This window comes from Tachyglossus aculeatus, chromosome X4 (assembly GCF_015852505.1).
Source record: "Tachyglossus aculeatus isolate mTacAcu1 chromosome X4, mTacAcu1.pri, whole genome shotgun sequence".
Classification (NCBI taxonomy): domain Eukaryota; kingdom Metazoa; phylum Chordata; class Mammalia; order Monotremata; family Tachyglossidae; genus Tachyglossus; species Tachyglossus aculeatus.
In genome coordinates, this window is record NC_052098.1 from 9,292,621 (window position 1) to 9,306,603 (window position 13,983).

Genomic DNA, 13,983 nt, shown 5'->3' on the forward strand with positions numbered 1-13,983 from the left:
TAAAATTCCCTTTAGTCTTAGAAAGAAGACAGCATTCCAAAGACCTTAGAATGGCCTAGACTTTGCTTTCCACGCCACCACTTAATAATGTACTATTCCCCAATGGCCGGTCATATAGCTTCATATTTGCCCATCATGCTACCTTTTGACAATTACTCTCAGTGTGCCCTTTTTCCCTTCCTCACTTGCCAAGCACAATAAACACCTCAATTCTAGCCCTCGGTAGTAATAGGAATAATTGTGGTATTTGTTAAGCACTTATAATGTGCCAGGCACTGTACTAAGTGCTGGGCTGGACACGCACTAATGAGGTGGGGCCCAGTCCGTATCCCACATGAAGCTCACGGTTTTAATCCCCATTGAACAGATGAGGTGACTGAGGCACAGAAGTGAAGTGACTTGCCCAAGGTCACAATACAGACAAGTGGTAAAGCCATTATTAGGACCCAGGTTCTTCTGTCTCCCAGGCCCGTGCTCTAACCACTGGGGCATACAGTGGCTTCCCTTGCCCACATTCGGCCTCTGGCGTGGTACTCCCTCCCTCTTCATTTCTGAAAGACCATCAATCTCCCCACCTTCAAAGCTTTATTAGAATCACATTCCCTTCGAGAGGCCTGTCCCAACTAAGCCCAAATTTCCCCTACTCCCTCTCCCTCCGCGGCGCCTTTGCGCTTGGATTTACATTCTTCACTTACCCCTCCCTCAGCCCCACGGCACTTAGGTACGTATCCGTAATTTCTTTTAATGTCTGTCTCCCCCTCTAGATTGTTAGCTCGCTGTGGGCCGGGAATATGTCTACCAACTCTGTTGTACTGTGGTCTACACACGGTAAGCGCTCGATAAGCACGATTGATTTCTTTATAGCTTCTGTGCCCTACATTTCACTGTTGCTTATGTTTTGCCCTTCCCTCTTTTCCTAATTGCTAACATGTATGGCATTTCTACGGGTGCCGATCAGAGTAAGGCCAGATATTTGTGATCCTTAAGACGCTGTCTACATGCAATCACCACACTACTCGCTCCAGGCAGCTTGATTGCTCTGTCCTTGGTCCTGAATACAGAATATGGCTGTTCTTTAATAATAATAATGATGATGGCATTTGTTAAGCGCTTACTATGTGCGAAGCACTGTTCTAAGCGCTGGAGCACTGTCATTTAGATGATGCCCCCTGAGTCTGGCATCTTGGCAATATTGTTCTCCCTATCCTGCCCACCAAAGGCCATTGCTATGACCGTATCACATCTCTTCATTCAGTAAATACCACCACTGTTACTACTACTGTACAATATCACTAGTCATTTTCTCTGACTTTCATATTCTTTCGCCATCCCTTTCAGCAGGCTATGGCAATAATAATAATAATAATTGTATTTGTTAAGCGCTTACTATGTGCCAGGCACTGTACCAAGCACTGGGGTGGATACAAGCAAACGGGGTCGGACAGTCTCCATCCCACATGGGGCTCACGGTCTCAATCCCCATCTTACAGATGAGGTAACTGTAGCCCAGAGAAGTGAAGTGACTTGCCTAAGGCCACACAGCATACAGGGGGCGGAGGCCCGCGCTCTATTCACACCATGCTGCTATTTATTGAATGCTTACTGTGTGCAGAGCACTGTCTTGTCTTATTCTGTCGAGTCGTTTCTGACCCTTAACGACTCCATGGACACATATCTCTAAGAGAAGCAGCATGGCTTAGGTTTGAGAGTTAGAGGTCATGGGTTCTAATCTCAGCTTCACCACTTAGCTGTGTGACTTTGGGCAAGTCACTTAACTTCTCTGTGCCTGTTACCTCATCTGTAAAATGAGGATTAAGACTGTGAGCCCCACGTGAGACAATCTGCTTACCTTGTGTCTACCCCAGCACTTAGAACAGTGCTTGGCACATAGTAAGCGCTTAACAAATACCATCATCACTATTATTATTATTATTATTATTATCTCTCTCAGAACGCCCCACTCTCCATCTGCAATCGTTCTGGTAGTGTATCCATAGAGTTTTCTTGGTAAAAATACAGAAGTGGTTTACCATTGCCTCCTTCCACGCAGTAAACTTGAGTCTGAGCGCTTAATCTTTCCATCCACTTTTTGAAGCCACTGTTAGGGAATATTGGTGAAAAATCCCTAAGAATATTTATCTCCTTCATTTGCCATTTTTCCTTCCATCCACAGTCTCTTGTGTCCTTTGCTGTTATGTCTTCATTGTCAATTCCTAATGTCTTTCAGAAGAGATTTGAATGTTTTCAAATACCATCATTTGAGGCCAGAAATCCTGGACCCTATTCATGCTACTGGCCTTCCTTGGCCATTCCTTTTGCTTGCTGTTCTCTGCTAGTAGGAGCAATAGTACTTATTAAGAGCTTACTTTGTACTAAGTTCTGGGAAAGAAAACAAACAAGGGAATTAGACACAGTCCCTGCCCCTCAAAGGGCTCACAATCTGATGATTAGGTTGTCACTACCTTTTGCTTCCTGCTTTCTGTCACAGAGAGGCCTATATTACCACTAAGTCTCAGTTTTGCAGACACAGAGAAGTGTCTTGGTTTTTTTTCTTTTCATGTGGATTTTTGTACATGTCTTACAAAAGCAAAACTAATAATTCCTGCAACGAACAGAGTGATCAGTTGCTTTCTTATCCTGTAATTGCACTTACAAGGGACTTTTTGTTTCTGGAGTCCTCTTGAAAGTTTTGAATATTGGCATTGAACTTTTGAAGCTAATGACTTGCTTAAAGTGAAAGTGGCAATCCCTAGGATTTTCTAGTTCATACACTGATATGGAAAAGTGCCACCTATAAGTTAGAATTCAATCAATCAATGGTATTTATTGAGCACTGACCGTATGCAGGGCCACTGTAATAAGCGCTTGAGAGAGAAAATAGAATCCCTGCCCTCAAGGAACTTTCTTCTAGCAGAGTGGACAGACATTAAAATAAATTACACTGGGGGTGGGGGGCAACTAACTATAAGGCAGTGTACATAAGTGCTGTGGAGGTGGGGTTGAGAGTTCCTAAGTTTTTAGGGTGCACAGACTCAAGTGCATAGGGGATGCAGCCGGGAGGGAAAATAGGTTAGGAAGATGATAAATTAGGCAGGGAAGGCTTCCTGGAGGAGGTGTGATTTTAGTAGGACTTTGAGGATGGGGAGAGTGGTGGTCTGTCAGATGTGAAGGGGGCTGAAGTTCCAGGTATGCGCAGAGCACCGTACTAAGCGCTTATTCAGGAGGGGGAGAGCTGATTGAGTACCTTAAAACTGATGGTGAAGCGATTCTGCTTGATGCACTGGGGCAGATACAGGATAATCAGGTCCCACATGGGGCTCATGGTCTAAGTAGGAGGGAGAACGGGATTGCATTTTGCAGATGAGGAAACTGAGGCACAGAGAAGTTAAACGACCTGCCCGAGGTCACACAGCAGGTAAGCGGCAGAGCCGGGATTGGTCCTCTGACTCCCAAAGTGTAAATGACACTTTAAAAATAGTAATATATCTATCCTTCATGAGGCAGGCCCATGTCGGTTTCGAGTCAGGGTGTGGCACCTACACTGTGACTTCTCACAGAAAACGCTCGGAATTCAGGAGGGAGGTATAGAGGGATTTCAATAAGGGGAAAGCTGGACCTGGAGGGTCACAGAGCTTGCGGCCAGCACAGTTCCACTTTGCACACACATACCCTTTCATGTGGCAGGTGCTACTCACCCCCCTTACTATAGGGAACAAGAACACAAAGGATCAGGGAGCACCAGGAGAACCAAAGGGAACTTACAGGAAGAGCAGCTTAAGGGTCCCTGCCCTTACACCCTGACTTGTGTTTCTAGCAAAAGCCACAGAGCAGCTGGAATTCAGAAAAACCCACAGGTGTCTTGGTGTGCAGGTACATGCTAGTGAGGCAGAGGATCCAATCTCTGACTCCCACAACCAGTTGGTGGTATTAAAGTGCTTACTGGGTGCAGAGCACTGTACTAAGCATTAGGGAGAGTACAATAAAACAAGAAACAGACACATCCCTTGCCCACAACGACCTTACAGTCTGGTGGGGGGAGAGAAAGACATTAATATAAATAAATAAAGATATGTACATAAGTGCTGTGGGGCTGGGAGAGGGGGAAGAACAAAGGGAGCAAGTCAGGGTGACGCAGAAGGGAGTGGGAGAAGAGGAAAGGGGGGGCTTAGGGAAGGCCTCTTGGAGGAGATGTGCCTCAATTAGGCCTTGAAGAAGGGGACAGTAATCGTCCGTCGGATTTGAGGAGGGAGGGTGTTCCAGGGCGTGGGCAAGGAATCGGCGGCGAGACAGACGAGATTGAGGCACAGTGAGAAGGTTTGCATTAGAGGAGCGAAGCGTGCGGGCTTGGTTATAGTAGGAGAGTAATGAGGTGAGGAAGGAGGGGGCAAAGTGATTGCGTGCTTTAAAGTCAATGGTGAAGAGTTTTTGTTTGATGCAGAGGTGGAGGGGCAACGACTGGAGTCTTTTGAGGACTGGGGAAACACGTCCGGAGTGTTTTTGTAGAAAAACGATCCGGGAAGCAGCGTGAAGTATAGACTGGAGTGGGGAGAGACAGAAGCCTGGGAGGTCAGCAAGGAGGCAGATGCAGTAATGCAGGCTGGACAGGATAAGTGATTGTATTAGCGAGGTAGCCGTTTGGATGGAGAGGAAAGGGAGGATTTCAGGGATGTTGTGAAGGTGGGACCAACAGGATCTAGTGATGGATTGAATATGTGGGTTGGGTGAGAGAGAGGAATCAAGGAAAAATTAAAGCAAAAGAACCTTCTGTTGCAAATGAGTTTTTGACTTTCTGAGAGATAGCACACAGGATCAGTTTACCCACAGAAATTAAAGTTTTTTTAAGAACAAACCTTCACCCATCCTGTGTAGTTTAGTCATTTAACTTGTCCCCTGCCTTCTGTCTCTCCCCACTCACTCCATTTTATATTTTACTCTGCTGCCTACATCATTTTTCTAAAAAACTGTTCAGTCCACGTCTCCCCACTCCTCAAGTCAGTCCACTCCCCACACCACCAGTGATTGCCCATCCACCTCTGCATCCAACAGAAACTCCTTATCATAAGCTTTAAAACACTCAATCAGCTTGCCCCTGCTACCTTACCTAGTTCATTCGTTCCTTCAATCATATTTATTGAGCGCTTAACATGTGCAGAGCGCTTGGGAGAGTAAATTTCAACAATAAACACATTCCCTGCCCACAACAGGCTTACAGTCTAGATCCACAGTCTTGTTGATCTCCTACCTCAACCCAGTCTGCACGCTTCGTTCCGTCAACGCCGATCTCCTCATTGTACCTCAATCTCATCTACCTCGCTGACATCAACTTCTTGGTCATGTCCTCCTTCCTGCTGAAACTCCCACTTCACATCTGACAAACCACCCTTCTCCCCATCTTCAAAGTCTTATTAAAACCACATCTCAATCAATCGATGACATGTTTTGAGCACTTACCAAGTACAGAGCAGTGTAGTAAGCGCTTGAGAGTCTAAATAACAGAGCTGATAGACATGTTTCCTGCTCTCCTCCAGGAAGCCTTCCCTGACTAACCTCATCTCCCTTCCTCTTGTATCACTTAAGTACTTTAGTCTGTTCTCCTTAAACATTTTGATACTCACCCCACACCCACAGCACTTATGTACATCTCCGTAATTATTTATATTAATGACCGTATCCCCCTCTAGACTATAAGCTCACTGTGGATGGGGAACCTGTCTACCTAATGTGCTCCCCTAAGCGATTACTACAGTGCAGTACACACAGTAAGTGCTCAGGAATTGCAATCGATTGATTCATTCGATCTTATTTATTGAGCACTTACTGTGAGCAGTGCTTGGAAAGTACAATTCGGCAATAGAGGCAATCCCTGCCCACACTGGGAATTGATTGATTACATGCATGTGCAGCGTGGCCTAGTGGATAGAGTACAGGCTTGGGAGTCGGAAGGACCTGAGTTCTAATGCCACCTGTCTGCTGTGTGACCTTGGGCGAGTCACTTCACTTTCCCTCATCTGTAAAATGGGGATTAAGATTGTGAGCCCCGTGTGTGGTTCAGGGACTGTGTCCAACGTGATTTGCTTGTGGCCACCCCAGCGATTAGTACAGTGCCTGGCAGATGGTAAATACGATTGAATGAAAAGCGTTTACTGAGTGCTTGGGAGAGTACAATATAACAAACCGACACATTCCCTGCATACAGTCCTCTGGCTGTGATTTCTTTTGTCCATCCCTCCCCGCGACCCCCCAGACCGTAAGCTCCTTGTGGGCGGGTAACATATCTACCAACTCTTTCATTCATTCAAGAATAATAACAATAATGGCTTTTGTTAAGCATTTACTACGTGCAAAGCATTGTTCTAAGTCCTGGGGGGTGCCAGGTGATCACGTCCCACGTGGGGCTCAGTCTTAATCCCCATTTTACAGATGAGGAAACTGAGGCTCAGAGAAGTTAAGTGACTTGCCCAAGGTCACACAGCAGGCAGGTGGGGGAGCCGGGATTAGAACCCATGACCTCTGACTCCCAAGACCGGGCTCTTTCCACTGAGCCCCGCTGCTTCTCATTTATGAAAATCGCAATTATGGAGCGCTTACTGTGTGCAGAGCACTGTACTAAGCGCTTGGAAAGTATTCTCCCAAGAGCTCAGTAAAGTGCTCTGCATCCAGTAAGCACTCAAACGCTCAATCGATGGAGAAGTTCTCTTCTCCATAGTCCATTCCGTAGTCCCCTGGTGCGGAGGAGTCGGAGTGTTCCGACGTTCAATTGGGCTTGAAGGGGTAGGGAATGGCGCCATTTATTGCTGTAGTGTGCTTTCCTAAGCGCTTAGTATAGTGCTCTGCACACGGTAATCAATCAATCTTATTTATCGAGCGCTTACTGTAAGCGCTCAATAGGTACGAATGAATGAAAAAGAGTGGTCCGCCATCCTTTGGGAGTCATGGGTTCCAATCCCAGCTCCACCAATTGTCGCCTGTGTGACCTTCTCCGTGCCTCAGTTCCCTCATCCGTCAAATGGGGCTGAAGACTGGGAGCCCCACGTGGGACAACCCGATCCCCTCGTATCCCCCTCCGGCGCCTAGAACAGTGCCTTGCGCATGGTAAGCGCTTAACACTCAATCAATCAATCAATCAATCAATCGTATTTATTGAGCGCTTACTGTGTGCGGAGCACTGGACTAAGCGCTTGGGCAGTCCAAGTTGGCAACATATAGAGACATCCCTACCCAACAGTGGGCTCACAGTCTAAACAAATATCAACAAGCTCACCTCCTCCAGGAGGCCTTCCCAGACTGAGCCCCTTCTTTCCTCTCCCCCTCGTCCCCCTCTCCATCCCCCGTCTTACCTCCTTCCCTTCCCCACAGCACCTGTATATATGTATATATGGTTGTACATATTTATTACTCTATTTATTTATTTTACTTGTACATTTCTATCCTACTTATTTTATTTTGTTGGTATGTTTGGTTCTGTTCTCTGTCTCCCTCTTTTAGACTGTGAGCCCACTGTTGGGTAGGGACTGTCTCTATGTGATGCCAATTTGTACTTCCCAAGCGCTTAGTCCAGTGATCTGCACATAGTAAGCGCTCAATAAATACGATTGATTGATTGATTGATTGATAGTAAGCGCTTAACACTCAATCAATCGTATTGATTGAGCGCTTACTGTGTGCAGAGCACTGGACTAAGCGCTTGGGCAGTCCAAGTTGGCAACATATAGAGACGGTCCCTACCCAACAGTGGGCTCACAGTCTAAACAAATATCAACAAATATTTAACAAAGTCTTAAATATTCTTTTATTAGATTTGGGCCTGGACGTTCTTCCAGGTGGGGGGGGGGGGGGGGGCGCATGCGCAGTCGACCCCTCTAGCCGCGCGTGCGCGCGGCCCCCGCCCCGGGCATCGTGTTCTGGTCTCTCTGGCGGGCGGGGGCGCGCGCGCGCATGCGCAGTCGACCCTCCATCTCCGCGCGCGTGCGCGCGCGCAGCCGCCCCCTGGCATCGTGTTCTGTGGCGGGCGGGGGGCCGCTCGGCGGCCTTTCGCGTCCGCGGAGCCGGGCGGGCCTATGGCCAAGAGGCGCGCGGAGGAACCCCTGGCCTTCCACGCGCCCTGGAAACGGTTCCGCTCGGAAGAACCGGCAGGGCCGATCATGGCGGGCCGCAGGCTGAGTGCCTTCGGGCAGTCCAGCAAGAGGAAGCGGGAGGAGGCGGCGGCCCTGCTGTCGGATTCGCCCTGGAAGCGGCACAACCTGCTGAGGGTGCTCCGAGGCGGCGACGAGGGACGCCAGGAGGAGGAGGAGGAGGGCAGTGATGAGGGAAGTGGCGGCGAGGAGGAGGAGGAGCGCGGTGAGGCGGCCGGCGGCGAGGAGGAGCGCGGTGAGGCGGCCGGCGGCGAGGAGGAGCGCGGAGAGGCGGACGGCGGCGAGGAGGAGCGCGGAGAGGCGGAAGGAGGCGGCCGGCTGACAGGGCCCCCACAGCCGAGGGAGGAGGAGGAGGAGGAGGAGGAGTCATCATCTGGACCGGACGAGGTCGCTGACGACGGGCGAGAGGCGTGGCTGGCCTCGGCCGGGCCGGGGCTCCTTGAGGTACCGGCCGGGGGCGAGGGGAGCCGCTGGCCTCGGGCCGGGCCCCGGCCCCTAAGGCGGGACCGGCCCTTGGAGGTGTGAACGGGAGGGACGGGGGAGGGGGGGATGGAGCATGGGTCTGGGAGGCAGGAGGCCCCGCCTGCCCCGTGGCTCGGGGCGCCTTCCCCGGGGGCCTCAGTTGCCGCCTCTGTGAAACGGGGTTGAGACCGTGTGGGCCCCAGCGCGGGGCCTGGCACGGAGTAGGCGCTTCCCAAATACAAACTACTACCGCCGTAGGCCGCGAGAAGAATACAGGCCGGGCCTGGGACTCCGAAGCACCTCGCCCCGGTTCGGGTGCCGTCACTTGACTTCTCCGGGCCTCAGTTACCTCCTCTGTAAAATGGGGTTGAAGACTGAGAGCCCCGTGGGGGACAGGGACCGGGGCCAACCCGATTCGCTTGGCACAGCGCCGGGCAATTAATAAGCACTTAACAAGGCCCACCGTCTAACCATGTACATAGAGAGAGAGATGTATATCTTGTCTTTTCCTGGCGTGTTCCCTGCTGCCCGATCGGAAAGCCGCGAGCCCGTTCGGGGCTGGAAGAGGAGTCTGCGAAAGCCCTTCTTCATGCAGTAGGGGAACCTACCAGTGAAATGACCAGTGCCACGCAATTAAACGCATCCCTCGCGTTTAAGGTGGCCGCTTTCCTTATTGTGTTGACCTCGCTAGTTGTAAATATTTTTGGCCACCCCGGTTTTGAGTGTCAGCTCCTCGTCGGCAGGGAATGGGTTCAATCAATCAATCAATCAATCGATCGTATTTATTGAGCGCTTACTGTGTGCAGAGCACTGGACTAAGGCCTTGGGAAGTACAAGTTGGCAACATATAGGGACGGTCCCTAACAGTGGGCTCACAGTCGAAAAGGCCTGTACTTCCCCAGCGATTAGCACAGTACAGTGCCCCAAATCGGCACTCGAGAAATGCTGCTCCTTTACAGCTACGATTTATCAAGAGGGCATTAGAGTTAGATGGGGACTGGGGGATTCCAAGGTGACAAGGTTCATTAGAGGCTAGACTTGGTATTTGAGGGAGGGTCGTCGAGTGGTCCTACCCGGAGACCCTAAGACCAGCCACTTGTTAGAAGTGGTAAAGAATTAAGAAGTGGCGCTAGGGGAATGGGCCACATAGGGCACCCCTATTCAGGAAACAACTTTTTTTTTTTCGTGTAGTTGAGGCCCATTCCACCGACAGAACACTCCTGTAGAAGAGGAGGGTTGCCTCCTTCCCACCCTCCCTCTTCCATTGAAAGCGATGATGGTGTACTTAGCCTTGAAGTCACCAAAGGAGTGGGTGCAGAGGTGAAATAAGAAGAGACCACTGCCATCATGCTTTTGTAGGGGGATTTTTTATCCCCCTTCTCCCCCCTTTTTATATTTAGTACTGTGGGTCTTTATTCTTCGTTTCTGATTGATTTCACGTTTTACAAGGTGACCAGCGTCCTCTGAATGGTTCTTGTTTTGGTATCAGGTGGAGGAGATGCAAAAACAGCATAAATGGAAAATGTCCCCCAAAAGTTTTCATTCCCCATTCAAGTGGTTTAAGTTGGGTCAGCCCAGTGTCTTTACAGTCGATCGACCGTACTTATGGAGTGCTTACTGTGTGCAGAACACTCTGCTAAGCACTTGGGAGAGCACAGTACAGCAGAGTTGGTAGACACCTTCCCTACCCAGAAGGAGCTCACAGTCCAGAGGGGGAGACAATCTGGTTTGAATTAACAAGAGCTATGATCACTTATTCAAGTGAGTTAAAACAGTTCAAAATGGGAGTAAGGAATGTGCTTAAGCCAAGGTAAATTTTTTAGCTTTATTTTGAACTGAGAGCTCTGTCTATTGGGCCCTTGGAAGTTGTAAAATACATTTGGGAAACCTCTGCCGATCCATTTTTGAAGTAGGGGCAGCGCTTTTTTCCCTCTTCCAATCGATCAGCGGTATTTATTGAGCACTTTCCGTGTGCAGAGCACTGTACAAAGTGCTCGGGAGAAATACAGTACAACAGAGTTGGTAGACGTGATCCCTGCCCACAAGGAGCTTACAGACTAAAGGGAGCCTACAGACCGTGACTGTCTCTAACATTCTGTTTTGTTGTTTTTTTCTTCCCCTCTCTAAAGCCCAATGAAGACTTTTGGCAATATAATTCATTCCTGTACTGGAGAAGTCCAATACCAGCTATTGATCTGTCAGATTTTTTGAATTCTAGTGGAGAGACCATGCAAGAATGAAGTCATTTGAGGCTGAAATATATCCTGATAGAGATTTGATACTGATGTATTGTAGTTAATGTATCTAATTGCAGGGTGTTCATCTCTAAATTGATCTATGTTCTGTTCGTTATTTCAACTAAGATTTGAGTGCCACAGTACTCTTCCAAATCCGGAAAAGTGAGGAAAAACCTTTTTTTAAAATGTGCCTTCACTCACCGCTGAACTCTTTTGCATAGGGTCTCCAGGTAGTTCAGAAAAAAAAGTTCAGTTATATCAGAAGTATTTTAAAAAGTAGATTCTTAAAGAAGAAATATCTGCAGGCATTCGTAAGTGGACCTAAAATAATTTATAGTAATGTCAGAAGTAGAGAACTGCCCTTGCACCTTCAACCTTAGCAGAATTGTTTTAACTGTTGTGATTGATGAGCTTTTCATTCATCCCTGTTATTGATAAACATGTTACATTTTCACTGCCTCTAGTCATCTACCTTCTTTAGTTGAACCAAAAAATGATTTGCAAGCAAAATTGATGACTTCTTGAATGTTCTCTTTCTGAAAACTACTGGTCCATTTTTGCCCAATACTTCTGGCCCGTAAAGAGCAGAACACATCTAGAACTGATTTTACATGTCTGCCTAGCTTTCTATTTATCATTTAATTTAAATGTCTTGAGTTGTCACAGTAGCATTTGGAGACAGGTATACAGCTATGAAAAATCATTAAAGGGCTCCATTTTTTCAAGGTCTACAGAAGAAATGCTATTGAATCCAATACAACATTGTTTTTTTCTTTTAAACATGTTTTATTTAGTCCAATGCCTCTTATTGAGTTTTTATCTTATTTCCAATGTATTGTGGTAAACTTGGCCAGCGTTCCAGAATAATAAAATTTGCAACCTGCAGCTAAAGTATGTGTCAGTGATTCAATATATTTAATTATGTTGGTTTGCTATAATAGTTGTGTAACTTTTTTTTTCTGTTTTTCATTAGCTAAAAAGTTTAGGAATATTCTTAATTTACAGAAGCAAAAAGAGGGTGCATCTTTTTTTTTTTTTGAGCTTATTTGGAGTTTGAATGTTCTGAGTGGGTGGACTTGGGAAAATGCTAGTGGATGGGAGGGTTTACTCTGTTGTAGCCACTTGGCCCTCGAACCATACTTTTTGTTTTGGTACATTCACTTGTAAAATCTTTAAAGGAGTTCATATGGGAGCAGTGTGGGAAATGGGCCCATTTTACAGATGAGGTAACTGAGGAACATAGGAGTGAAGTGATTTGCCCAAGGTCACACAGCAGACAGGTGACGGAACCAGAATTAGAATCCAGGTCCTGATGATTATTACCTGCCATTTAGAATGCCGATGGGTTTTTGAGTCGGTATGTCATGGTTTCCTCCATTTTACTGCCAAGGAAGTTTCTTGAGAATGGAAGAATAAACCATCACTATCGAGGGAGAATGTGAAGACGATTCTGAAAAGGCTTTCAGATTAGTAATGGGTATACTTAAGAAATTTTGGTCTCAAAACTTCATTTTTTTTTAGCAAGCAGACTGTGTGTGTTGAACTTGAATACAAGATTAATCTTTGTCATTCTTGAAAAATTAAAGAAGAGCTCGTCAAATTTGTGGGATCATTTTAGCCTTAAAGATGAGGACGCTAATGCGTAGAGAAGTTGTTAGTCAATAGCAACGAGAAAACAGACTTTGAAGGAAACCCAGGTCTTCTACCTTATTGGGATACAATACATGTTTTGTTTTGTTGTCTGTCTCCCCCGTCTAGACTGTGAGCCCGTTGTTGAGTAGGGACCATCTCTATATGTTGCCGACTTGTACTTCCCGAGCGCTTAGTACAGTGCTCTGCACACAGTAAGCGCTCAATAAATACGATTGAATGGATGAATGAATGTTGCGAGCATTGCTACCTCCGCAAAATATGTGCCTGCATGCGTGCATACACACACACACAAATTAACTGTGCATGCTGTCCACAATCATAACTTGTCCATAATCATAACTTTAATGATAAGGATAATCAGAATTGTTGAACAGGGGAAATTTTTGCTAATTAAGCTACAAAGGCAATATTTTGGGGGATGAACCAAGTTTCAAACATCTGGTAAAGTTACAGGAGCAAAAGTATGGGTGGATCCGATTGCATTTAATAGCAGTTCAACCCTAGTGCTATAGAAGTCATTTGATCATTGTTAGAAATGCTGCTGCAGAGTAGTGAGGACACATTTAAAATTTGGTGCAAGACTTTTAGAGTACCATTTTTGTATGCAGTATACCCAATGGAGAAAGATTTCCTTGGAGGTGGCAGAGGTTATTTGGTGCCAGGATTGATGTTTCTCAATCATAAAGAATGTTAAATGCTTAATTATGTCCCACCCTAAAACATCTGACCTTAGCGACTGGAAATGAAGCCAAAAAATTCCAAGCACAGGTGTTCGATTGCTGACATTGAGTAACCCAATTGCGCAGTACTTTTTCAGTGTCCAGTTCATTATGGTTCATTAATAGATTTTTTGCGTAAGAGGTAAAGCTGATAAAGGAGATTAGTCAATTTTATGATGGGCTGCTTGCTTATTCTGCATCTACGGATAGGACCGGCTAACTTTGAGCTTCTGAATGCAAATTTGTAAAATTAATTTTCTTGGGCTACTTACAAAGGCGTGTTATGTGAATGAAATTGACATAATTATGTAAGCCCTCTGGAAAAATAAATGTAAATTCCAAATATTTATAGGTTCTTCATGGATGGAAGCAATCAATAAATAGTATTTGTTGAGTGCATACTGGGTGTAGAGCACTCTGCTAAATTAATGGGAAGAGTACAATAAATGAAGAAGACATGATCCCTACCCACAAGGAGTTTTTCACCTTTTATTCCCAGGATTAAAAGCATCTTCTGTTTCAAGGTGGAAATCCTAAAGAATCAACATGTAGCATCAAATAAGTAAATCCAATTTAGTGATCAGTCTTATTTATCAAGCACTTACTGTGTGCAGAGCACTGTACCAAGCGCCTGGGAGAGTACAATATAACTGAGTTGGTAAACACCTTTGCTGCCCACAATGAGCTTACAGTCTCAAGGGAATGATCCATCAGGAGTTTCCAAAGTGATTACTAATTCTTGAACAAGGAATACCTGTGTGCTCATATCAATCGATAGTA

The 13,983-nt window shown here is 46.4% G+C and overlaps 1 protein-coding gene across 1 annotated transcript; it reads left to right on the plus strand.

Annotated features, from left to right (window-relative positions):
- The first annotated feature begins 8,003 nt into the window (after positions 1–8,003).
- On the plus strand, positions 8,004–11,718 carry CX4H9orf40 (chromosome X4 C9orf40 homolog). Its single transcript, XM_038769510.1, has 2 exons — positions 8,004–8,576; positions 10,724–11,718. The coding sequence occupies exons 1-2, from the start codon at positions 8,058–8,060 to the stop codon at positions 10,832–10,834; spliced, it is 630 nt and encodes a 209-aa protein (XP_038625438.1). The 5' UTR covers positions 8,004–8,057; the 3' UTR covers positions 10,835–11,718.
- Positions 11,719–13,983: the final 2,265 nt, after the last annotated feature.

Bases quoted from the DNA above. Each gene is read 5' to 3' on its own strand.
- CX4H9orf40 (XM_038769510.1), top strand. From the start codon at position 8,058: ATGGCCAAGAGGCGCGCGGAGGAACCCCTGGCCTTCCACGCGCCCTGG. The intron at 8,577-10,723 runs GTACCGGCCGGG...CCCTCTCTAAAG, and splicing joins CCGGGCCGGGGCTCCTTGAG to CCCAATGAAGACTTTTGGCA.